The sequence below is a fragment of the Loxodonta africana genome, chromosome 18 (genome assembly GCF_030014295.1).
Source record: "Loxodonta africana isolate mLoxAfr1 chromosome 18, mLoxAfr1.hap2, whole genome shotgun sequence".
Classification (NCBI taxonomy): domain Eukaryota; kingdom Metazoa; phylum Chordata; class Mammalia; order Proboscidea; family Elephantidae; genus Loxodonta; species Loxodonta africana.
The window spans coordinates 68,393,277-68,417,704 of NC_087359.1; the positions used below are offsets into that span (position 1 = coordinate 68,393,277).

General features: G+C 42.2%; 2 protein-coding genes across 7 annotated transcripts in view; one reads left to right on the forward strand and one right to left on the reverse strand.

The window, feature by feature from the left end:
• NUP88 (nucleoporin 88) overlaps positions 1 to 5,606 on the forward strand; it is a 59,141-nt gene extending 53,535 nt beyond the window's left edge. Inside the window, exons 10-17 of one of the 2 annotated variants that reach the window (XR_010318440.1) lie at positions 1,158 to 1,259; positions 3,176 to 3,334; positions 3,673 to 3,795; positions 3,922 to 3,987; positions 4,130 to 4,210; positions 4,505 to 4,631; positions 4,794 to 4,989; positions 5,329 to 5,606. Coding sequence is in view for 1 of the 2 variants with exons in the window: in XM_003416867.4 (XP_003416915.1) it covers positions 1,158 to 1,259; positions 3,176 to 3,334; positions 3,673 to 3,795; positions 3,922 to 3,987; positions 4,130 to 4,210; positions 4,505 to 4,631; positions 4,794 to 4,912; positions 5,329 to 5,392 (841 nt within the window). In the remaining variant the exon portion in view is untranslated. The remainder of the gene's footprint in view (positions 1 to 1,157; positions 1,260 to 3,175; positions 3,335 to 3,672; positions 3,796 to 3,921; positions 3,988 to 4,129; positions 4,211 to 4,504; positions 4,632 to 4,793; positions 4,990 to 5,328) is intronic. The other variant, XM_003416867.4, reaches the window with a different exon arrangement.
• RABEP1 (rabaptin, RAB GTPase binding effector protein 1) overlaps positions 3,176 to 24,428 on the reverse strand; it is a 119,905-nt gene continuing 98,652 nt past the window's right edge. For 4 of the 5 annotated variants that reach the window (XM_064271630.1, XM_064271631.1, XM_023556333.2 and 1 more), the window contains 7 exons: positions 23,037 to 23,135; positions 16,169 to 16,309; positions 14,327 to 14,516; positions 13,733 to 13,788; positions 10,604 to 10,702; positions 9,440 to 9,556; positions 3,176 to 8,462 (listed from right to left, as the gene is read on the reverse strand). In XM_064271630.1, the coding sequence (XP_064127700.1) occupies positions 8,361 to 8,462; positions 9,440 to 9,556; positions 10,604 to 10,702; positions 13,733 to 13,788; positions 14,327 to 14,516; positions 16,169 to 16,309; positions 23,037 to 23,135 (804 nt within the window). In that variant the 3' untranslated portion in view covers positions 3,176 to 8,360. The remainder of the gene's footprint in view (positions 8,463 to 9,439; positions 9,557 to 10,603; positions 10,703 to 13,732; positions 13,789 to 14,326; positions 14,517 to 16,168; positions 16,310 to 23,036; positions 23,136 to 24,428) is intronic. The other variant, XR_010318439.1, reaches the window with a different exon arrangement.

Consider the following 24,428-nt stretch of genomic DNA (forward strand, 5'->3'; position numbering starts at 1 on the left):
AGGTGAAAGTTTACAGAGCAGATTCGTTTCTTATTAAACAGTTAATACACGAATTGTTCTGTGACGTTGGTTGCCAGTCCCATGGTCTGTCCACATCTCCCCTTCACCTCGAGTTTCCTGTATCCATTCATCCAGTTCTTCTGTCCCTTCCTGCCTTCCCGTCTTTGCTTTGGGGCTGGCATGCCCATTAGACTTGTGTGCATGATTGGAGTATGATGCACATTCTTCACGTGTGTTATTGGTGGCCCTGCAGACCTGTTTAGTCTTTGGTTGAAGGGTGAACTTCAGGAGTGACTTCAGTACTGAGTTAAAAGGGTGTCCAGGGCTGTACTCTTGGGGTTTCTCCAGTCTCTGTCAGATCAGCAGGCCTGGTCTTTGTGTGTATATGTGTGCGCACATGCGTGCGTGTGAGAATTTGAATTTTTGTTCTACATTTTTCTCCTGCTGTGTCCAGGACCCTCTATTGTGATCCCTGCTGGAGCAGTCAATGGTGGTAACTGGGCACCATCTAGTTTTTCTGAGCTCAATCTGGTGGAGGTTGTCGTGGTTGTGACCCATTTATTAATCTTTCCCTTCTGTCTTTTGTCTTCTTCATTTTCCTTTGCTCCAGCCGGGATGGGACCAGTAGATGTGTCTTAGATGGCCGCTCACAGAGAGGTCCTCGGATTTCAGTTTCTTTACTGAAGTAAGACGTGAGATTGAGAGACACATGTGTGCTGTGCACACTAGATAAAGTCTTAGGTCATAGATGTTGGGCTTCATTGAATTTTTAATATGAGCTGCTCTAAAGTTCTGTTCAGTCAACAGTTTCTGAGCAATTAATCTGTTTGGCACCATGCTAGGCCTACAGAGACAGCTGGAGGTTACGCACGAGTTGCTGAGTGCCAAGGGTACAGGGAGCACTGTCAGGCTCTGGGTCCTGAGTGACTATAAATCAAATGGCTGCCAGACTGTAAAGTGACAGCTTGGTTCAAACTGATAAGGGCTGTATTACAGGTTTCCAGGTCACCACCTTTGAGGTTACTGCACAAGTAGATGGCATGTCCCAGGTAACTATTAGCCTGGACTTGAGATGGCCATGAGCCTGAGTCATGCCTTTGCTCTTGGTTCCATTACATTTGCTGCTCTGTGACATAACTGTGGCTGTGTTTTCCCAGGCAGCCGGCTCCAATTCGAGGATTCTGGATCGTCCCTGACATCCTGGGGCCCACGATGGTCTGCATCACCAGCACCTACGAATGCCTCGTAAGACCTTTATTGTACGTCCCGTTTTGTATTTCCCACACGGCTCTCATTAATTTTGCAGGGAAGTAATTCTAAGCTGGGAAAATGTCCTCAGTAACCACCTTGAAGCTATACCCATGGTTTATGCTTTGGCTTCTGACTTGAGGGTTGGAAGAGTGGCTATTTCTATTGCCCCTGCCATCTCTAGAAGGTTTTATTCTAGGCATGATTTCTGGCATCTCCTTCAACTAGGTGAGAGCCAAGAGCTTTGCTTCAAAGTGTAGAAAGGAATATTAAAAATAAGGACCAAACTGCATTATTAATATGAATTGGATTTAATGGTTATCAAGCTCTTATTACGTGCCAGACTTAGAACTAAACCATTTACCTGCATTGCCTCCTGTAATCACCAGAACGCTCCTGTAAGGAAGGTACTGTCAACATCCCCCTTACAGAAAACAGGCCTAGAGAGGTGAAGTAAAGGCCTGAAGTCACCGGTAACGAATAGTAAAGCTGGATTCAAATTCAGGTCTTTTTGACTCCAGAGCCCACACTCATACTCTTAATTTCTCCGTCTCTGCCAGCCTCGGAGGGACTTAATAGAATGTGTAAACTCTTTGGAAGAAAGGTGGTATATAGCAGTTGTGAGTGCCTACTCTTTGTTCCTCTTAGGGAACACAAATATTGCACTATAATGAATGTTTTTCTTTTTCAGTAGCCCTGGAAGGTTGTTTTTTGAGTTTTATAAAAAAAAACAAACCCGTTGCCATTGAGTTGATTCTGACTCACAGCAACCCTATAGGACAAAGTAGAACTGCCCCTAGGGTTTCCAGGGAGCGCCTGGTGGGTTCAAACTGTTGACCTTTTGCTTAGCAACCAAGCTCTTAACCCCTGCGCCACCAGGGCTCCAAATACAGGAATAGGAGTTCCAAAAACAACAGCCACTGAGTGTTGAATACTAGCCCCCGCCAGTCTCTTGGTGTTGATTCAAAGCATGTGCTTCTAGACACTACGTAAATTCAAAATAATGGCATTAGTTCACTGTCCTTAGAAGACCTTCCATGTTCTTTGAAGATTAACAAGTTACATTATTTGGAAGGTAAAACAGATGTCAAATTTGAGGTTTTTTAATACTAAAAGAGACTGAAAACTCTAGCAAGATTAAACAAAAGTGATAAAATCACTGAATAAAAAAAAAAATCGCCTTTTTGCCTGAGCGTATTTTTTAAAAACTTACATAACTTTAGTAAAGTAAGATTCAGCCACACTAGGTTACTTCAGAATAAAAACAAGAGTCCCGGGGGCGGGGGGTGACTAGCATAAGCGTTAATCAGATACCTTCCAATCATATTTCTGCCAACTCCGTTACTGTTTAGCAAACACCCAAATTTGCATTGTTGCCTTCAAAAGTAAGCCACTTTACCGTATTGTTAAGGTTTGCAGTATTTTTCAAGCTCTTTCTAAAACTGTGTTTGTGGATATTTGTACTTGAGTGCATCTAATTTTTAGAAATCAAGTTATGTAAAGCCAAATGTTATATACAGTGGTAATTTGGCTGAATATTGATCAAATCTAAACTGTATCCAAGAAATGAGTGATTTTTTTTTTTATGTTTGTGTCTCTGGCTTATAAACTGGCTCTCAAATCCTTTGCAAAAAGAGTCCAGGATGAATTTTATTTTTATGCTATCTTGATCTTTTCAAAAAGAATTTGAAGTGAGAGAGTCCAAAGTACTTTCACAAAGCACAGCACTGGTAGGAAGGGGTAGAGCTCCCCAAGGTGACCTCTCCAAGCAGAAAACCTGCGTTGTCGTACGGTCTGCAGAGGTGACACCTTGCAGTCGCCCCTAACCACAGACCTCTGGCGGAAGTGGTGTGGCTCATGCGTCCCTGTAGTAAGCCCACAGCAGGCTCCGTTATTTCACGTATGTATTTATGACTTTATTTTGCAGATGCACAGTCCATCCGGCTTCTCCCTCCCTGCTCTGTACCCGAGACGACGTGGAAGTGGCAGAGTCTCCTCTCCGTATTCTGGTGGAAACTCCGGATTCGTTTGAGAAGCACATTAGAAGCATTTTGCAACGTAGCGTTGCCAACCCGGCATTTTTGAAGTATGGGTTCGAGGGCATATAGGGTTTAAGAACTGGTTCCTTTCTGTTTTCATAATTACTGTTATCCTTTCCGGCCTCAGCTGTTTGATTTCATATTTTTACCATGTGGAGCTGGAAGAAAAGCTGTTAACTGCCCTCGAGTCTGCTCCGACTCATGGATAGAGGAAAAACAGGGCGTATTTAATCAACTGATGACTAGAGGGAGAGAAGTAGCACCTGAGAATGATAAACAGGAAGTGTTAAAAAGAAAGAAAGGGGCAGCCATGATTTTAGTCTGTTCTCAGTTGTTTCACTGGGCTAAGGAAAGTCATAGTAGAACCTTTTTTTTTTTTTTAAAGGTCATCTGAAAAGGATACGGCCCCTCCTGAAGAGTGTCTTCAGCTTATTAGCAGAGCCACACAGGTGTTCAGGGAACGGTACATCCTTAAACAGGACCTGGCAAAGGAGGAGATTCAGCGGAGGTAGGATGTCCTTTAGAAAGCAGTGGCCTTTTTTCACGTACCATTATTTCCTGGCCAGTAGCTGACACCGTGTAACGGCCTAAATCTGGTTTCTGATTAAACTTCGTTTCTTTCTTGTTCTTGAAGGGTCAAATTATTGTGTGACCAAAAAAAGAAACAACTAGAAGATCTCAATTATTGTCAAGAGGAAAGGTAAGTACCAAAACTTGGGAGAACACAACAGTAGTTCAGTAAGACCAGAACTGTTCTTTCACCCTAAGATGCTATAAGCTAAGTCTGTGGCTTTGATGAACATCAAGGTGGACCTTAAGAGTCTGGCTTTTTATGTTTTTAGAAAAAGCCTACGGGAAATGGCTGAGCGCTTAGCTGACAAGTATGAGGAAGCTAAGGAGAAACAAGAAGACATCATGAACAGGTCAGTGAGTGGCAGGACGATCAGTTTCCTACTCGGGTCCTAACGATGTTACGTGTTAAGTCCTCTGGTACTGACAAGAAAAACGGGGCTCTAGCAGGTGTTCAGATGCTTATAGAATGTGACTACCTACTTCTCCCCTTTGAGGAATACGTTAGGGAAGGCAGGGATGCTTCCCTCAAACCATCCTCTGGGGGCCTCCACGGACACCAGATTCATGAATGAGGAGCTTTGTTTGGGTTCCCACTCCTGGCAGAGATCTTAAACGCTGGTATGTTTGCTTACCTTTTTCTGAAGGATGAAAAAAGTGCTGCACAGTTTTCACTCTCAGCTCCCAGTTCTCTCTGATAGTGAGAGAGACATGAAGAAAGAATTACAGCTGATTCCTGATCAACTTCGGCATTTGGGCAGTGCCATCAGACAGGTAGGAATGGCTACAGAGTGGCTAAATTGGGGGCTTTTTTTAAACTAGCTTGTTGTATAGAAGAGAACGTTATAAAATGTAAAAAGAACAGACTGAGATAGACACTATGAAAATTTATGGCCAACCATAGCCAGAATATCTGTGTTCCGCTTGATACTTAAGGTGACTATGAAAAAAGAGTATCAACAGCGGAAGATGGAAAAGGTACCGAGTCCTCAAAAACCCACCATTACTCTCAGTGCCTACCAGCGGAAGTGCATTCAGTCCGTCCTGAAGGAGGAGTAAGTACACACCTCCAAATAGCTGTCCTTCCAAACAGCTCTTCCTTGCAGCATGCCGAAGTTAACCCCTCTTCCAGGTAAGAAACTTGAGTCTTGGCATTTGGACGTCAAGTAATTACTGGGACAGGAGCCTTAGGATAGGGATTTAAGAAGTGCGCATGGTGGAAGTAATCAAGCTGGTGACTCTCCTGTCCCAGGACCTGGTGTGTGGTCTGACAGCATTCCTCAGTGAATATGTTCCCAAGTACTTCCAGCAGTTGCACCACTACTTCAGCCTTTAGCCTGAGTGCTTCAGTTACTGAAGCAAAACACTTCTAAGAGATTTCAGCATTACAAGTTTACATTCTTAAGACTCCATACAAATGGTTTATTCACTAACTACATTCCCAATAGTCAGTGACTTCGTGATTTTACAGGGGTGAACACATAAGGGAGATGGTGAAGCAGATCAATGATATCCGAAATCACGTGAACTTCTGACACCACCAGGAACAGAGTCCCAACTGCAGTGAACGCAACTGGAGGCATAAACCCATACTGTAAAACAAACATGTAGCATTATCTAACTTATAAAGAAGCACTGTAAGCGAACGATGGTGTGGTCATTCATGATTTTTTTATAAACGATTACTGAATAAATGTATTTTAAAACTGGATGTGTGATACACTTCAAGTCTATGATTATACTTGGCAAGGGTCTTGGCTTATTTTTTAAAAAACCTGAGACACAGACTTTGAGTTACACGCTGCCAGATTTCCAGGAACCCTGGTGAGTTTTCTTCATATTTGAACAAGAACAAAGTGACAGATTTGAGCTGTGTTTTAAAGCAGCATCACCAGAAATAAGACTCTGAAAAGGGACAAAGCCCTGGGAGTCAAAGAAAAAGGCCACACGGTATACGAGGCAGCAGCTTTTTTAATTTGAACACTTTATCTTCTTAAGGACACACCTTCAGTACAGTTAACAATGGTTACACCTGAAATCTGCAGAGCAGAGCTCAAGATCCACAATCACAAGGCCACTACTGCAGGCTCACTTCCACAGCAGGCAGTTTACCTTTCAGAGCTGAGTTTGGCTGTGCTCTGTGTCCCAGTACTTGTTACTGAGGGGTTAGGAGGTGCACATTTAGGACCTCAAAGAAGAAAGAAACATAAATAGCTTGGTACACAGGAGGTGGTTTCATCCTCAGTTAGCTTTGGGTCACCGTTTCATACCTGCCAACGTGAATTCTGAAAGGTAATACGTTACCTGCCTGGAAACGGTTGAGTGGCTGCCAATTTAAAGCCACACGGTAAGGTAGGTTACAGGTAAGAGGTAAATCAGGTTAGACATGCGTGAGGACACGTGTGTACAGATCGCATACAAGCACAGGACGCTCATGAAACCCATCTGATCTTTAGACAAGAAAGGCCAAGTCCTACTTTCTAATCAGTTTCCTATTATGCACAAAGCCCAGTTTAAAAAACCGTTTCCTACCAGGATGGTGACACAATAGTTTGTTTCATACCAGAAACAAATTGTTAAGCGAAACCTAGTCTCAGTTTGGGTTTTTCTAGGACATTTTTCTCAACAGAGTGGGTTCTAACAGTCTGTATCTCCACGGTGGTGGTCACTGACATTCCCCCGTAGTGATGATTGCCCCAGGGCTGTCTTCTGGAGAAAAACACCTGCAAGGTGTCTGGGTCCTGGGAGCTAGAGACAGAGGTCAGTTGAGGGACTAGTCTTAAAACTTACATAATTTAAATGGATTGGATTTGGGGATTAATAAAATTTCCTGGAACTCAATGAGGAGGTATGTTTCCTTTATCTAAACCAAATATTGCTTTATACACAGGGACTTTAAACCAATTAATGTTCCATACATGGCAAGCTTATAGCACTGTTTCCATAATTAGTATTTACTTTTAAGTTCATAATCATGAATGCAAGACTATAACGATAACCCAAGGGGTGAGGTACGTGGTCTTTATCACTTGTCCTATGGAAGACAGAAGTAAAGACTTCAGGGTAATTCCATAGTAACTTCATTTATAACAAAGACAATTCACTTGAAGCTGTAAGTTGATGGCTTTAAATGAACCAAATGATCTATTTAGCCAGCTTAATTCCAATAAGGCTCCTTCAAGTACCCTGCTGTTTCTTAGGTGAGACCAGTCACAAAAAATCTTTGAAAACAATTATACTTTTGAGCCATCTGTACAGTTAAACAGTGTAGCCTCCCCCCAGCTAATCCTGGGGACAGTACTGCAGCAGGTAAACAATAAACACGAATCCACTCCTTGTGCCTTCTGCGACACCTCATCAAGCTATGGCAACAACAGCCTGTTCTACTGGGGCTTTCTTCACATAGGAAAGAAATTTAACCTCTGGAAGAAATGACAAAGCAGATTCCCAAACGGATGAACATACTAACCTGGCTTTTCCAAAATCCAGCTTTACCCATAAGCGTTGTGACTTACACTCCAAGTCTAAATGATAAGAGAAAACAGAAGGTAGGTTATCTGTCAAACCTAGTTATCACCATTTTCTATTTGACACTTTCGAAACAAACAGTACTCAAGCCCGTTGATCCAAGCTGAAAATAAGCAGCGGATTTATAAATGTATACTTGTCAGACATAGCTTGTTTTATTAATATTTTTTCCACTGATCCAATAACTAAAACGAAACAGTTTTCAGGGCGGGTGGCGTGGTTCAGCGTTACCCCGGTACCTGTGGGCCCGTGAAGATCATCCAGGTGTGCAGAAAGAGTGCTGCCAGAGAGTCTCTTGTGCTTTTCCTTTAACCTCAACTCCCAATACATATAGCAAGGGCCAAGCTGTCAAATTCTCAGAATTCATTCAGTTCTTGAGTTGGTTTTGCTTGCCACCGACTAGTCCTCCAGCAAGTTTCAGTAGCATTTAAGGTCCTCCAATGCAAATTAAAATGGTTGGGGGTAGGGAGAGCGCTGAGCTAGGAAATACAGTCACTAGCCAATGGTCTGCTCTCACACTTCATATTTTAATATAAAATATTCATACAGCATCTACACCTCTGTATACTGTTACTGATGAGCACTAGACTAACAGAAAAAAAATCTCTCTCCCAGTATTTGTGAACAAAATTCCAAAAGCTATTTGGATGTCGTTTTAGGATTGAGAAATGTGTTCCAGGAATCTATGTCGGATAAAGCAGGCAAGGAAACAGCACTTTGCCATCACCATCGTCAGATCCTACACCCCTGGAATCGAGCCCAGAGTCTTGTCAGTGTTCCCATCTGGAAGGTCTTCACTGCCAATCTCCTGGGCTGTTTGCCATTCCCCTGCTGCAGTCTTCTCCCACCAGAAATAAGCATTTCTTCAGTCTTCTTTTGTTGTGACGTTTCTTCAGTTAAGAGTTAAATAATAATTAATGTTGCTCTAAATGAGTTAAAAACCCAAACTGCAGGCTAGCGTCCGGCCATCACGGGTCATGTCTCAGGGAGCTGGTTAATGTCTGTCAGTTTGGTATCGTTTAGAATTGCCCGGATTCTCTCCAGGGAGTCTGCCTGCCGGATCCTCTCTAACTGCACCTGAAGAGGAAGAATACGGTGAGATAAATGCAGCTGGCTCCTGCCTAGGTCTTCTGAACTCTCTCCTGATAAAATACAAAACAAGGAAACCCTGGTGGCACAGTGGTTAAGAGCTATGGCTGCTCACCAAAAGGTGGGCAGTTTTGAATCCAACCAGGCTTTCCTTGGAAACTATGGGGCAGTTCTCCTCGCTCCTATAGATAGGGTCGCTATGAGTCACAATCAATTTGACAGCAGTGGGTTTGGTTTTGGGTTTTTTGATTGGTTTAGCTGCAGTGAAGCAGATTAACTTACCAGGGAACTCCAAAGAAGGGAGGCAGCAAGAACAATTCAAAAACCAATTCCCAAGTGTAATGGATCCAATGTAAGGTGCTGGGATTATGGGGGTGAAGACAGCTGATCTCTGACCGCTAAGATCCCACGATTCGATAGGGAAGAACAGGCTTACAAGGAGTATTAGCAAGGTATGCCAAATGTCACTGTAGGCGTTCACAGAGCACCGAGGAAGCATGGCAAGGGGAGGGAGGGCACTTTAGTCCTGCTTGGGGACCTAGAGAGGCATCTAGAATGACAGGAATAAGAAGGGGAAGAGACAGGGATGCTTACGAGAGGGAACACCATGCTGTGGGCAAGGAACCACAAGCAGTTCAAAAATATTAGAATATAAAATATAAGGCTGCAAGAAGCACAAAATGTAGGGACAGGCCTGTTGGGAAGAGTTACATGGTATGCCAAGGAATTTATACCCTTAAAAAGTCAGAAGTGGCCGGGCACAAAGGCAAAGAGATGAGTCTAAAGTATGTACCTGGTTTCTGGCTTGCTGACTAGGCCGGTATTTGGGGTGGGAGCAGGGGCAGCTACAACTTCCAAACCTCTAGCTATTGTCAGTGGTTGAGCCAGGGACTGGCAAGCTTCTGGGTAGCAGGGTCCCCAAAAGTGCCCTGGTGCTCTGTGTAGTGGTTCTCCAGATGCCTTACCTGAAGTGTCTGGGAAAGCTTTACGAAGTCTCTCTGGACTTGCTCACTGACATCTAATTCTGTCTGCAGCCTCTGAGCTTTATTCTTCTCCTCAAACATCAGCTGTTCAGTGGTGACCTAAAAGATCCAAATTTGGAAAGAAGATTGATTATTTAAGAGGTCAGAATTATTTAAGAAATTTAGAAATGTGTAGTTTCCTATACTAGAGAGGAGCAAAGCAGGTAATCCACCATGTTCCTATATCCTTTCAGTCTCCCTTTAGCTGTAGGGCAACAGTTCAAGCTGGCTAAGCTCCTTGCTCTAACTCCTAAAATGAGCTGGTGTGGAAGCCAGAAGAGGAGGATGGATTCGAGTGCTGCACACCCTCTGCAGCCTGGTGACGGTGAGTGATCACCACAGTGCAGCTAACTGCTAAATCAGTGGCTGTCACAGCAGCCGGGAGAGAAACTTCAGGGATTTCCTCTGACACAACAGTCAAACATCTGCCAGGAGAATTCTCAGGGAACATGCACCAGGCAGCCTCAGCTGTCTGACCTTCCTTCCGGAGGATCGCTTCAGCAGGCAGGTGTGGGAGCCAAGCGGCTGCTGAGCTGCACCTACAGTCTCCCCACTGGAAGGTCTGACCACTCAGCTCACTAAGGCTGTTTCTCAGAAACCTCCCCCACACTGAGCCACCCATACTTTTATTCGAAATGGACTAATCAATTTTAGGGAGGAAGTTTGGTTTAGTGATCTTATGATTTGGTACATGGTTAAACGGGGTGACATTTTCAAAGCAGTGCTTCTACCTCTGGGAAGTACTCAAGCTGGGTTCAATGGCCCTATTAGCCACTATCTAAAGCCAGTAAGGCCCATGACAGTCCTCCAGTTCTGCAGATTGACCCAACTCTACAAGATAAATTCAGTTAATTTTCTTTCTGAAAATTTTCAGAAGGTGGCACCGAAGGGGCAAGAAACCAAGATCCGTGTTGTAGAGAAGGAAACCAAGATCTAGGTATGCTAAGAGGCTTGCTCACATTCACACAGCTAGTGAGAGGAATCGTTGAGAAGACCCTAAACTTCCCCGCTTCTAGAACAGTGAATCTTCCACCTTGCTGACTGACGGGATAGGTGGTGACCCTGCATTCCCGGTGCTGCTTTTTTATAAAACGACCAACATATCACCTTAGCAGCAGTCTCTTTCTTTAACTGTTCTTCCAAAGTGTTTTTCATCTCCTGAAGGCTCTCAAGCTGTTGAGACTTCTCTCTTAAGGTGGACTCCAACTGTGAAATTAAACAAGAGCTGAAACTCACAGAAATCCCCCCAAGGCCCCAGCACGCTGCCTAGAGAAGGTTGTGGCCTAGAAAAGCATGCCCAACTCTTCAGGTCCTTCCTGACCTTTGCTGTGCTTGAAATCTCTTCTGTTCCTTAATCTCTGTGGAGCCCCTGTTCATTCTCCAAGATCTACTCTTTGAATAGACATTTATTCAACACCTACTACGTTCACTTCACTTGCTGAAAGTGAAGAGGACTTGAAGCACTTACTGACAAAGATCAAAGACTACAGCCTTCAGTATGGATTACACCTCAACATTAAAAAAAACACTCTCACAACTGGACCAATAAGCAACATCATGATAAATGGAGAAAAGATGAAAGTTGTCAAGGATTTCATTTTACTTGGATTTATAATCAGCACCAATGGAAGCAGCAGTCAGGAAATCAAATGACACACTGCACTGGGCAAATCTGCTGCAAAAGACCTCTTTAAATTGTTAAAAAGGAAAGACGTCACCTTGAAGACTAAGGTGCGCCTGACCCAAGCCAGGGTGTTTTCAGTTGCCTTATATGCATGCGAAAGCTGGACAATGAATAAGGAAGACTGAAGAAGAATTTAACGCCTTTGAATTATGGTGTTGGCAAAGAATATTGCAGATACCACGGACTGCCAGAAGAACGAACAAATCTGTCTTGGAAAAGTACAACCACAATGCTCCTTAGAAGCAAGGATGGCAAGACTTTGTCTCCTACACTTTGGACATGTTATCAGAAAGGACCAGTCCCTGGAGAAGGACATCATGCTTGGTAAAGTAGAGGGTCTGCGAAAAAGAGGAAGACCCTTCACGAGATGGATTGACACAGTGGCTGCAACAATGGGCTCAAGCATAACGATGATTGTGAGAATGGCGCAGGACCAGGGAGTGTTCCGTTCTGTTGTACACAGGGTTGCTATGAGTTGGAACTGACTTGATGGCACTTGACAACAACAGCAACTATGTTCCAAGGCTTGAGAGTGGAGAAATCAGGAAAGACATAGGAATAATTTTATCAGCATAGAGGAAGACACATTTAATTCTGCCTGAAAAATGAAGAACGGCTTCCTAGAAAAGATGACATTTACTCTTAAAAGATGGAAAGTTTTACAGAGAAAAACAGGCGGCAAGCGTGAGGAGTTGGAGAAAGATAGTCCAAAGAGAAGAAGTGGACAACATGCATGGAAACGCAGTCAGGGAACAGCGAGTCCTGCTTGCCCACGGCACACAGTGCTGAGGGACCTGGGGGTGGAGGCTGGAGACGCAGTGGTGAGGCAGGAGAGCTGCTGCTGTGCCATTATGGACTTCACCCTGTACATATGGGGAACCACTAGGGAGTTTTAATCAGACTGTGCCATAATCAGCTTTGTAATATTTAAAGATCACCTTAGTATCAACATGAAGATGGATCAGAAGTGGATAAATTTAACCCTGAACCCCAAAGAGTGGCAGTGAGAGTAGAAAGGATGGGGCACATTTAGAACATGGATAACTTCTGCCTCTGAAATCTCAATAGCATAGTGAAGGCAGAAGCCAGATTGCAGTGGGCTGTGGAGTCACCAGGAGGCCAAGCAGTGGAGATTACTTTTTCAAGAACCTTGGCTGTGAAGGGAAGAAAGGCTGGTAGCTTGAGAAACAGTACATCCCAAGAGAAACTTCCTTCCTCTCAATGGGAGCCACCTGAGCATGTTTATGCACATTGGAAAAAGACCGATAAAGAGGCAGAAGTTCAAGAGCCAGGACTGAGAGGGGATGACTAAGAGGATGCCTGGGAAAGATGGAAGGGATTCAGGGAAGGCACGTGTGCAAGAATACACATTGGTCAGAACAGGTCATCATTTTCTCTGAAAAACAAGAAAAGAGAGAAGGCCAGGAATAAAAAGTGAACACGTAACTGAGCCAGGAGCAGAAGGTGGTCCTGCCTGATGGCCTATTTTCTCTGAGGATGCGAGGTCAGCAGCTACTGAGAGTGAGGGTGTGAGGTGAGTGGTTACTGTCTAAAATAGCCACTGGAAAGAACACAAGAGGGCCGACCAAGGACAAGTGAAAGGCTGGCTGAGGAGCTTTGGGGCCCGTGTGACAGCATGAGCACACAGTGCTACCAATTCTGGCAGCATCAGTGCTCAAGGCAGAGAAGGTGGGCAGCAGAGTAATAATCCAGGGCTGGACAAGAGTCAAGTGAGGGCAACAGAAGGACAAGGTCTCAGGGGAGTTGGTGGGAGACTGGTAGAAGAGGCAGGCCATGTAAGATGCAGTTAGAAGGAAAGAACACACACCCATGAAGCTGTAAAAACCAGGAAAAAAGGAAATGTTTCGAAGAATTAAAAGTCTGAATGAGGCACTCAAGCTGTAAAAACCAGGAAAAAAGGAAATGTTTGAAGAATTACAAGTCTGAATGAGGCACTCAAGACAGATGGGCCTGAGGGATTAAGAGTTAAGATAGAAGACTGTGTCAGGGAATGTGAAGCTGGAGCGAGATGTCAGAGGTGGGGCAAGGTATGACAAAGAGCAGGAAGAAGGGCAGAGTGGAAGTGAAGGCCACTGAGTCGAGGAACAATGGGGCCAGGCAGCTGAATGGATCATCTAGGTGCTGATGTTGTCTATGAGGACCCTAGGCCAACTAGAGAGCATCGTCTCGTTTGTAAAGGCTTTTGTACCTATTTCTACTGTAGCTTTGAGCACCTCCTGTCATGACCATGCCTTACGCGTCTTCCCTCCACACCAAAAACTCAAGGCTGCAGCCACATCCTCAATGACCCTGTTCCTCCTCCAGTTAACACGGGGCTGACACCGCAGACCGTAAGGGAATGCACTGGTCCCTATCATCACTACGGCCTTATCCCACTGTAACTGTTCACTTAAGTGTGATGTATGCTAGATGTTAAGTTCCTCGAAGGCAAGGACCACATCTTAATTTTCATGCCTTGTGTCTAGCACAGTAGGATTCAATGAACAATGACTGGTTGCTCACAGAATTGATTTGAAACTCATGAAACTCACCTGTCCTTTTTCTACTTTTACTCTTTCTAACTCCGCTTTTAGGCTAGAAATGGAAGCTAGAAGGAGAAAAAAAAAGAGAGAGAGGGAGAAGTATTAGCATTCATTTATATTTTGTATTAAAATTCTTTCTTCAAAATTAGCCCCAATCAGTATCATCATCACGCTCGGGTAAAGGCAGAGCCCACAGAAGTGCTACGTCATAAACCACTTCTAAGGACCCACATCAACTCCTGGGGGAAAAGACAGTCTCAGGAGTCTGTTAACACGTCAGTTTGCAAGGACACCACCACCCACCTAAGCATGTTCCCCAAAGGTCTGGGTTCAAGTACTGCGTTTCCTACCAGCAACTGCCAGTCGGGCCTGCTAAAAATACAATGTTTTTAGGGGGGGTTGTTTTTTATTGCTTTTTTTTTTTTTTAACAGCCATTTGCTAGATCTATCAGAATGTCTAAAAAAATGAACTGAATCCCTACTTTAATTCTTTTCTGTACTTTTCTGTTTTCCATATTTCATGCCTATGTATTACTTTTTATAATGGAAAAAAATTCTTCTATTAGTGTCTGCAATTCACAAGTGTATCACTTTTTTCTTCACCTATTTCCTCCTTGCAGTTTTCTATTTCTAACTGCAGAGTTTCTTCAAGGTTTTCTTTTAAACACTGTTCTGCTTGAATCTGCTCTTTTAGGAAAAGTATTTCAGCCTTCAGCTTTTCTTCCACGTGGTCTGCTGCTGTCCTCACGTTAACAATGTTCTCACGGTATTTTAATACCAACTCCCGGAGCGCCTGGATTCAGAAAACAAATGGTTAGTGGGTTTTTGAAGATAAAGGAAGCTAAAGATTTTTTGCAATGAGAATTTCAAATCTTGTTTTAAATGGTTTCAAAATTAAGACTTTGAAGTCAATTCATTTGGGCTTCCAGTGGCAGGTGCCGTCAGTCATGCTAACATTCAGTGTGCTACAGAAGCAAGGCATTTCAAGCCAGAAATGTGTGTTGTCTATTTTCCTAGCAGAAAAATCAAAATGTTAAGTGTCTTGTAATGTGGGACTCACTATGAATAACTTCTCTGTCGAAAATTTGGGGGAGTTCAAGGAGTGAGGAACAGAAAGACTGAAATTTGAGGCAAGTATGAACTCTAAGAGGATAAAATTTATTTACTTAACCATTCATCCATTCATTCAAACCCTTACTGAATATCTACCACAAGCAAAGTGCTATGTTAGGCCACATTATGGCAAAGAAGGGCTTTCTAAGGTGATTAGCTGTTTTTCTACAATAAATTCAATTTAAATCTTATTCTGTTTTTCCCCTAAATTTTAGTTATATCTATTTTTTAAAAATCCATCCAATTACATCCTAAAGCAACTCTAAAGTAAAAACTGGGACTGTTAAATAACTACCAATGTAAATAAAGAACAGAAAAGAAGAGTTGTTTAAAAAAGAAAATTTTTATAGGATTTGTTAAGAATCAAGGCTTACAGGCTAGACTGATTTCCATCCTTCAAGGATTCTTAAGAGTATCTTGTATAAATCTATGAATAAATAAAAGTCTCTAGAAAACAAAGAAGAGAGGAATCTTTCCTGACAAAACAGAAAAATTTAACTGAGGTGGAAGGTGGAAGTCCAGTGATTTTAAGCCATAGCAAAAGTAGACAGGGCCCAATACCTTCTCTCTGATGAGAGAAGACAACAGTTCAGAAAGGAGAAAGGGCTGTCCCAGTAGAGTGCCAGTAACCAAGCTGAGGCCACAAATGAGGGGAGTGACGGGAAGAGCGAGAGCTAATGGCAAGCAACCAACCCTTTGAAAATGAATAAAAATAACAGTAATATTAGTATGTATATGGGAAAGAAGAACAAGGCTCAGATTGTAGAGGCTGGCTCTGCAGGACAGGATAAGGGAAAACTCTTACTTACGAAATTATACATTTCTGTAATATTTAAGCTTTTTATAGTTGTTAACAATTATAATTTAAGGGGACAAAAGGAACTTACAAATAACATTTTTCTATTCTGTTTTAAAAATTGCTCTAAGAAATCTTATTTTTGCCTATATTGGATATTTGGGTTTAAGCTAAGAAGATTTTTTGATATATGTGATGAAAGGTTTAAAAATCTCTCCGTGTAAAAGTCAAACTGAAGGGGACAGTTACAAACGTCTCAGAGAAACTTCCAGTTTTGCAGCCGAGATCTACCCAACCACAGAAGCATGGAAGTGACCAAAAGTGTCATAAAAGTTAGTGGAGGACAGAAAGAGGGTGGGGCTAGTATAACCTTTTAAGTGCTAGGTTCCAAAAACACACATCCCAAGAACTCAGGGCGGTGACCCCTTCAAACATTTCCTTTCTGCTACATTCTCAATCTGGTCCCCCAAGAATAACTTACAGCCTTTTGAAAAATGTACTTGTTTACATTTTTGATCATGGGAAAAATGAGTTACCTCTATGGTGTCCGGAAGGATGAAGTCTTCTGCTTGCTGTAAGGACACATGCAAGCTGTGCTTTCCCTGGAGACTGTCATTATCTTTCTGTAACCTCACCAGCTCTTCTGAAACCTGTTCCCGCGATTGCATCAGCACTGCCTAAGACAGACACATACTAAATCACAGCCAGAAAGGTAAACCTGTCTGCTGATAGCTGACCCAGAGACAGAGAAGGCCAAAACAGATGAGGCTAAGGATGGAGGCATACCTATTAAAGCTCTACAAAACTTAGAAAAACCAGCTCAGAGATTTTTTTATTTGCGGCCCGTATACATGTTCAACAAGGGGACAGGCAATGAAACAAGTGTCTCAGCTCATTTTCCACTGTTTCTACCAAAAAGCGTAAAAGTAATGAAGCTCTTCCCTCCATACCCCTAGAGCACAGAATAACAAGGATGTCTAGCTCAACAGAAGTGGCGGACACACCAAGACCTACACTCGCCAGGGCATGTACTCTGGGACAACCCCCATCTCCTCGTGGCAAGCATTCAGTAAGACCTAGGAAGCAACAAAGATCGGTATCTTCATTTCCATGACATACATGTATGTTCAAGCTTAGGATCACTGTGAATGGTCCGACGGCCCCAAATATTGAAAGTCAGCAGGAAACACAGGACAGAATACTTGAGAAGTCCATTCTTACCATGGGACATGTTTCTACTTCTGCTTGCTGAGGTGTAGTTCATATTCATTTCTTTCATTATAAAAGTTATTCCAGCTGAGTACAAGATAAAATTCTGCAGAAGTATTTAATTTCAGCTAGTTTTTAATACCACGTAATTTGATGTAAGCGTATAGATAAATTCATCCAACATTTATTTAGCAGCTACCACTCTATGCTAGGCATTTTGCTGCCCCTGGGGATGACACAGATTAAAAAATAGAGACCTTGCCCTGGAGAAGTTCATGGTCCAGTGGAAGATAAAAACAAACCAAAACTACCCTACAAGTGCTGTGACAAAGATTAAGTACAGCAGTGATAAAAAGACAAAAGGGTATTTAATCTCAGGGGCAAGGAATAGGGGAGAAGGTCAAAGAAATTTCCCAGAGGAAGTAACTGCTGCGCTACATCCTGAAGGACAAACAGGCTGCAGGAAGGCAGACGGGGCCATGCCCAAACCTTGGTTAAATCCTCTTGGCTCTTAGGACCTCTACACTAGAGTCAGTAGTGCTTTATGATTGCTTTCAACCCATTTACTATAAAATATTAGTATCCCACCACCTTTTAAATACGAAATTTCCTTATTTTTGTAAACAGAAAAATAAACAAAAAAAAAAAATTTTAAATAATCCTGTATAGGGCTTGGGGGGAATAGTATGAAAAAGAAATAAAAGTGGGACTCCTGAATATTTATATATCTTTATAGTTTTGACTTATGAATCATGTTGCATATTAAAAAAAAAAAAGAAACAAATGGAGCTAACTGGGTGTATCAAACGTAACACAACCACAGAGAGAAAAATCAGTTCAAGTAACTTTTGAACACAGTACCTAATACTCTACACCCTTACCTTGGATACATTCTAAGGACCAAAAAAAAGCTACAAAGAAATACTGAACTTAGTAGGACTGCCGGTGGATATATTGATGTACTCATTCTACAACTATTTTGTCTCCACCTTAACGGACTGATCAAATTTAGTACCACCAACAATGGAACAATCCATCATTACATCCCTCTGGCTGTTATGAACGTCTCACTGAATTATGTCTTCTAGGTAACATTCTTGTCAAACTGTTTAAAAGGAATCTAATCACGAGGAAATAATTAGACAAATGCATTCTACAAAACAATTAGCCTAAAACACTGTACAAGGAGACTGAGCTGGACTCTTCAAAAATGTTAATGTCATAAAAGCCAAATTAAAATAAAAAAAGTATTATTCTAGATTAAAGGAGACCAAACAGACATGACAACAAAATGCAATGTGTGATTCTCTATTGGCTCCTGAATAAAAACACTCTCAAAGACTTTTGGGGACAATTGATGACATTTTAGAGAGTCAGTATTAGAATTATGTAGAACAACATCTAGAAGATAATGCTGAAATAGTTAGGCGTGTCATGTTGTCTACAACTTAATTCCAAATGATCCAGAAAAAAAAAAATGCACATACATAGAAGAGAAAAAAACATACAAAGCAGAAGCATGTAAAAATGTGGCAAAATACTAACAAACGGTGAATCTAAGTGATGGTTTTATGAGTGGTCATTCTACTATTTTTTCAAATTAAAAACTTAGGAGGAAAGATGAAGTGTTTTGGTGGTACAAACAGCTAAGTGCTCAACTGCTAACTGAAAAATGTAAGGTTCAAGTCCAGCCAGAGATACCTCAGAAAAAAAGGCCTGATAATCTCCTTCTGAAAAAATCAGCCATTGAAAGCCCTATAGAGCACAGTTCCAATGTGACACAATGGGGTCGCCATAAACTGTACTTGCTGACCACCGTAACCGGTATTAACATCCCAACCACTACTGTAGCCATTCTTCTCTGCAGAGTCATGAGAAATTGAGGTTTTTGGTTTTTTTTTTTTCCTTTCTCAGCTTGTTATTGGGTGCTGTCAAATCAGTTCCAACTCAGCGACTCTATGTACCACCAGAACGGAACACTGCCCAGTCCTGCACCATGCTCACAATCCTTGTTATGCTTGAGCCCACTGTTGCAGCCACTGTGTCAGTCTATCTCTTTGAGGGTCTCCCTCTTTTCCGCTGACACTGTACTGTATCAAGCATGATGTCCTTCTCCAGGGACTGATTCCTCCTGACATGTCCAAATATGTAAGATGCAGTCTCGCCATCGTTGCATCTAAGGAGCATTCTTGTTGTACTTCCAAGACAGATTTCTTCATTCTTGTGGCAGTCCATGGTATATTCAATATTCTTGGCCAACACCACAATCCAGGGGTGTCAATTCTTCTTCTGTTTTCCTTATTCATTGTCCAGCTTTCACGTGCATATGATGCAACTGAAAATACCATGGCTTGGGTCAGGCGCACCTTAGTCTTCAAGGTGACATCTTTGCTTTTCAACACTTTGAAGAGGTCCTTTGCAGCAGATTTGCCCGATGCGTCTTTTGATTTCTTGACTGCTGCTTCCATGGCTGTTGATTGTGGATCCAAATAAAATGAAATCCTTGACAACTTCAATCTTTTCTCCGTTTATCATGATGTTGCTCATTGGTCCAGTTGTGAGGATTTTTGTTTTCTTTATGTTGAGGTGCAGTCCATACTGAAGGCTGTGGCCTTTGATCTTCATTAGTAAGTGCTTCAAGTCCTCTTCACTTTCAGCAAGCAAGGTTGTGTCATCTGCATAACGCAGGTTGTTAATAAGTCTTCCTCCAATCCTGATGACCCATTCTTCTTCATATAGTCCAGCTTCTTGGATTATTTGCTCAGCATACAGATTGAATACATGTGGCCAAAGAATACAACCCTGACGCACACCTCTTCTGACTTTTGGTTTAATCAGTATCCCCTTATTCTGTCTGAATAACTGCCTCTTGATCTATGTAAAGGTTCCTCATGAGCACAACTAAGTGTTCTGGAATTCCCATTCTTCGCAATGTTATCCATAATTTGTTATGATCCACACAGTCGAATGCCTTTGCATAGTCAATAAAACACAGGTAAACATCCTCCTGGTATTCTTTCTCTGTTTTTAGCCAGGGGCAATCTGACATCAGCAACAATATCTCTGGTTCCACGTTCTCTTCTGAATCCGGCCTGATTTCTGGCAGTTCCCTGTCAATATACTGCTGCAGCCACTTGCGTGTGATATTGTTTGATAATTTCCACCTTCAGCTGGATCACCGTTCTTGGGAATAGCCATAAATATGGATCTCTTCCAGTCAGTTGGCCAGGTAGCTGTCTTCCAGATTTCTTGGCATAGACGAGTGAGCACCTCCAGAGCTGCATCCCTTTGCTGAGACATCTCAGTTGGTGTTCCGTCAACTCCTGCTGCCGTTTTTCGCCTATGCCTTCAGGGCAGCTTGGACTTCCTCCTTCACTGCCATTGGTTCCTGATCATATGTTACCTCTTCAAATGGTTGAATGTTGACCAATTCTTTTTGGTATAATGACTGTATATTCTTTCCATCTTTTGATGCTTCCTGCGTCATTTAGTATTTTCCTCATAGCATCCTTCACTACTGCAACTCGAGGCTTGAATTTTTTCTTCAGTTCTTTCAGCTTGGAAAATGCCGAGCAGGTTCTTCTTCCCTGTTGGTTTTCTATCTCCAGCTCTTTTCAGATGTCATTATAAGACTTTGTCTTCTTGAACCTCGCTTTGAAATCTCTGTTCAGTTCTTTTACTTTATCATTTCCTCCTTTTTCTTTAGCTGCTCGACGTTCAAGAGCAAGTTTCAGAATCTCTTCTGACATCTATTTTGGTCTTTTTTTTCTTTTCTGTCTTTTTAATGACCTCTTGCTTTCTTCATGTGTGATGTTCTACAACTTGTCTGGTCTTCGGTCATTAGTGTTCGACATGTCAAATCTATTCTTAAGATGGTCTCTAAATTCAGGTAGGATATACTCAAGGTCGTACTGTGGCTCTCATGGACTTGTTCTAATTTTCTTCAGTTTCAACGTGAACTTGCATATGAACAACTGACAGTCTTTTCCACAGCTGGCCCCGGCCTTGTTCTGACTGATGATATTGAGCTTCTCCATCATCTCTTTCCACAGATGTAGTCGATTTGATTCCTGTGTGTTCCATCTGGCAAGGTCCACATGTACAGTTGCCATTTATGTTGGAGAAAATAGGTATTTGCAATGAAGAAGTCGCTGATCTTGCAAAATTCAATCATGCGATCTCCAGCATCATTTCTATCACCAAGGCCATATTTTCCAACTACCAATCCTTCTTCTTTGTTTCCAACTTTCACATTCCAATCACCAGTAATTATCAATGCATTTTGATTGCATGTTCAGTCAATTTCAGACTGCAAGAGCTGGTAAAAACTTCAGTTTCTTCATATTTGGCCTTAGTAGTCAGTACATAAATTTGAATTAACAGTCGTTATTAACTGGTCTTCCTTGTAGGCATATGGATACTGTCCTAATGCTGACGGCGTTGTACTTCAGGATAGATTCTGAAATGTTCTTTTTGAGAATGAATGCAACGCCATTCCTCTTCAAGTTGCCATTCCCATATGATTACCTGATTCGAAATGCCCAATACCAGTCCATTTCAGCTCACTAATGTCTAGGATATTGATGTTTATGCATTCCATTTCATTTCTGACAATTTCCAACTTTCCTAGATTCATACTTCGTACGTTCCAGGTTCCGATTATTAATGGATGTTTGCGGCCATCTCTTCTCATTTTGAGTCGCACCACATCAGCAAATGAAGGTCCTGAAAGTTTTACTCCATCCACGTCATTAAGGTCAACTCTACTTTGAGAGGCAGCTCTTTCCCAGGCGTCTTTCGAGTGCCTTCCAACCCTGGGGGCTCATTTTCCAGCACTATATCAGACAATGTTCCACTGCTATTTATAAGGTTTTCACTGGCTGATTCTTTTCAGAAGTAGACTGCCGGGTCCTTCTTCCTAGTCTGTCTTAGTCTGGAAGCTCAGCTGAAGCCTATCGTCCATAGGTGACCCTGCTGGTATCTGGATACTGGTGGCATAGCTTCCAGCATCACAGCAACACACAAGCCCCCACAGTACCACAAACTGACAGACACGTGGGGGCTTAAGAATTTTGAAATGGTAATTTCGTGAAAATGGTCAAGTACTGGAGTTCACAGGACTTCACTCTTAATTTCAACAATTCTTTGATGTCCCCTGCAGTATATTCATTTTAAGTGGAATCAACTTCAAAAATATTTGCCTTTGGGTTTTGAAACATGAGAAGGAAAAACATGAGAGGAGGGAGAGAGAGAGAAGTGTATGGAGACATAACACAATGGAACTCTGTCAGCATTTAGCAGTGACTTTTAGGCTAATGATTATTATTAAGCATGTTTATTTGTATTCTCTAAGTACAGAAAAGATATGACACTCTGGTTTATGATAAGGATGAGAGGTTTCCCAACAGACCTGGGCTAGAACTTAGAGATCACCTCAAAGGCCATGCAGATACTGACCCCATGTCATTCAAAAGACCCATTACCGTACTACCCAAGGCTTTTTTTTTTTTACAGTCATCTCTGAAAGAGCTGGACAAGAGGCAGCTCTGTAGGATCAACTCTGTTATAACTTACAGAGGGACATCAAATGCAGGGCTCCAACTCTGAGAAAAAGGAAGAACATGGCAAATGGAGCCCGATCGGAGGATGGAGGCCCAAACCTGGGGAGCTTATCTGCAGAGGTTCCAGTCAGCCCTTCCTCATGGAGCTCTCTGCCCCCACTCCTTTCAAAACTGATGGCCTTCTGGAGGTTCCCCAAAACCATGGCAGTTATGGTGCACGGTTTTTCACAACCTCTGTGAATTAATGAGGTTATCTTAAGTAAATCACCTACCAAGGAAAAGTATAATGACTGCTCAAAGCTGCACCAACTAATATCTGGGAGATTTCAACTGTTAGCTTGTATTTGAAAACTCAAAATTAAACATCGTCCCACAGCTTTTCTATCTAGGTTTCCCAAATCAAAAAATTAACTGAAGTTAAAGGTGAGAATTTTTTTTTGTCAGAAGGTAGGTTTAAAAAAGGAATGACATCTTTACAATATTTTGTCCATTACCTAATGTTCCATAGATGGTGGAGAGCATAACAGTACCCAGTTTGGCCAGGGAGATAAAGACACTATCAAACAGGATTTCAAAAGAGAACAAAAACAAATATATAAAACATTGTTAATGCTTATTCAAAATTTTAACTTACCATCTGTTCCTGAACATCCCTCTTTGCCTGGGAAAACCCCTGTTGTAATTCTTCAAGTAAGATCTCGGATGCCTGTACCCTTAGGACAAGTGCAGATATCTTAAAAAAAAAAAAAATGCCGATACAAAATACACAGTTAAGAAATTGGTTATTCTGAAGCAAGCCCTCCCTTCTCCCACATATTTTATTAGGTCATTCTTTTCCCTGGTTTAACAGGTATGTGTGCGTCTGCTTCAGCCTTTTTGAAAACACAAGGCGGTACCCAAAGTCCCCTGAGTTGCTGACTGCCACTTTACACTAACAGTGGGCATTACATGAATCTCTAAACCAACCAAGCCGCTGCCACAGAGTTGATGCCAGACTCATAGCGACCCTAGAGATCAGAACAGAACTGCTGATAGGATTTCCAAGGCTGTAGTCTTTATGGAGGAAACCCTGGTGGCGTAGTGGTTAAGCGTTACGGCTGCTAACCAAAGGGTCGGCAGTTCAAATCTGCCAGGTGATCCTTGGAAACTCTATGGGGCAGTTCTACTCTGTCCTATAGGGTCGTTATGAGTTGGAATCAACTCGACAGCACTGGGTTTGGTTTTTGTTTTTTTTTGGTTTAGTCTTTATGGAAGCAGAATGCCATATCTTTCTCCTGTGGAGTGAGTGGCTGGTGGGTTCACACCACTGACCTTTCGGTCAGCAGCCAAGTGCTTAACCACGGAGCCACCAGGACTTCTTATATGGGTCTAGACATACATATTTACACACGGGACACAGTTGTAAATACTATTTAAAAAAATTTTTTTCTGAAGCCCTGTCCAAAAAATCTCCAAAACACAAACAAAAAATAGAAAATGCAGTTTAAAGGGTTACTGAATCTTCTCCAATCTAGCTGCAACCTTCTAGGACAGTTTACTTATGAGCAACAAACAAATTAACATCATCGGATTCTAAATGCCCTAGAATTAGTCTTCAGGTTTCTAAGGACTGGTTATTTGGAAGTTAATGGGTCTAACACAAGAATTATAAAATAATCAAAATAATTTTGTTTAGACATTTAAAAAATGATAGAGGATTAGATTATGTGAACAAATCATCTCACCAAGAATTAGAAAAGCTGGATAAAATATAAAATACATCTACCTAAAGACTCACGGGGGCAAGGACCAGGGATGAGGACACTTGAAAAGGTGAGTGCAGCATCGGGGACAGCTCTTCTCTGGGACATGTGCCAATTCCAGAAGAGACAGATGGGACACTGAGAAGCTAAGCAGGACACTTGAGAGACCGAGGATAGGGTGGCAAAAATTAAGAGTCTAGGACCCACCAAACAAATGGACCCCAGATAAACAATCTACACTTTGGGCTGGGTCCCCAAAGGTCCACACCCTAAGGGTAAGAGAT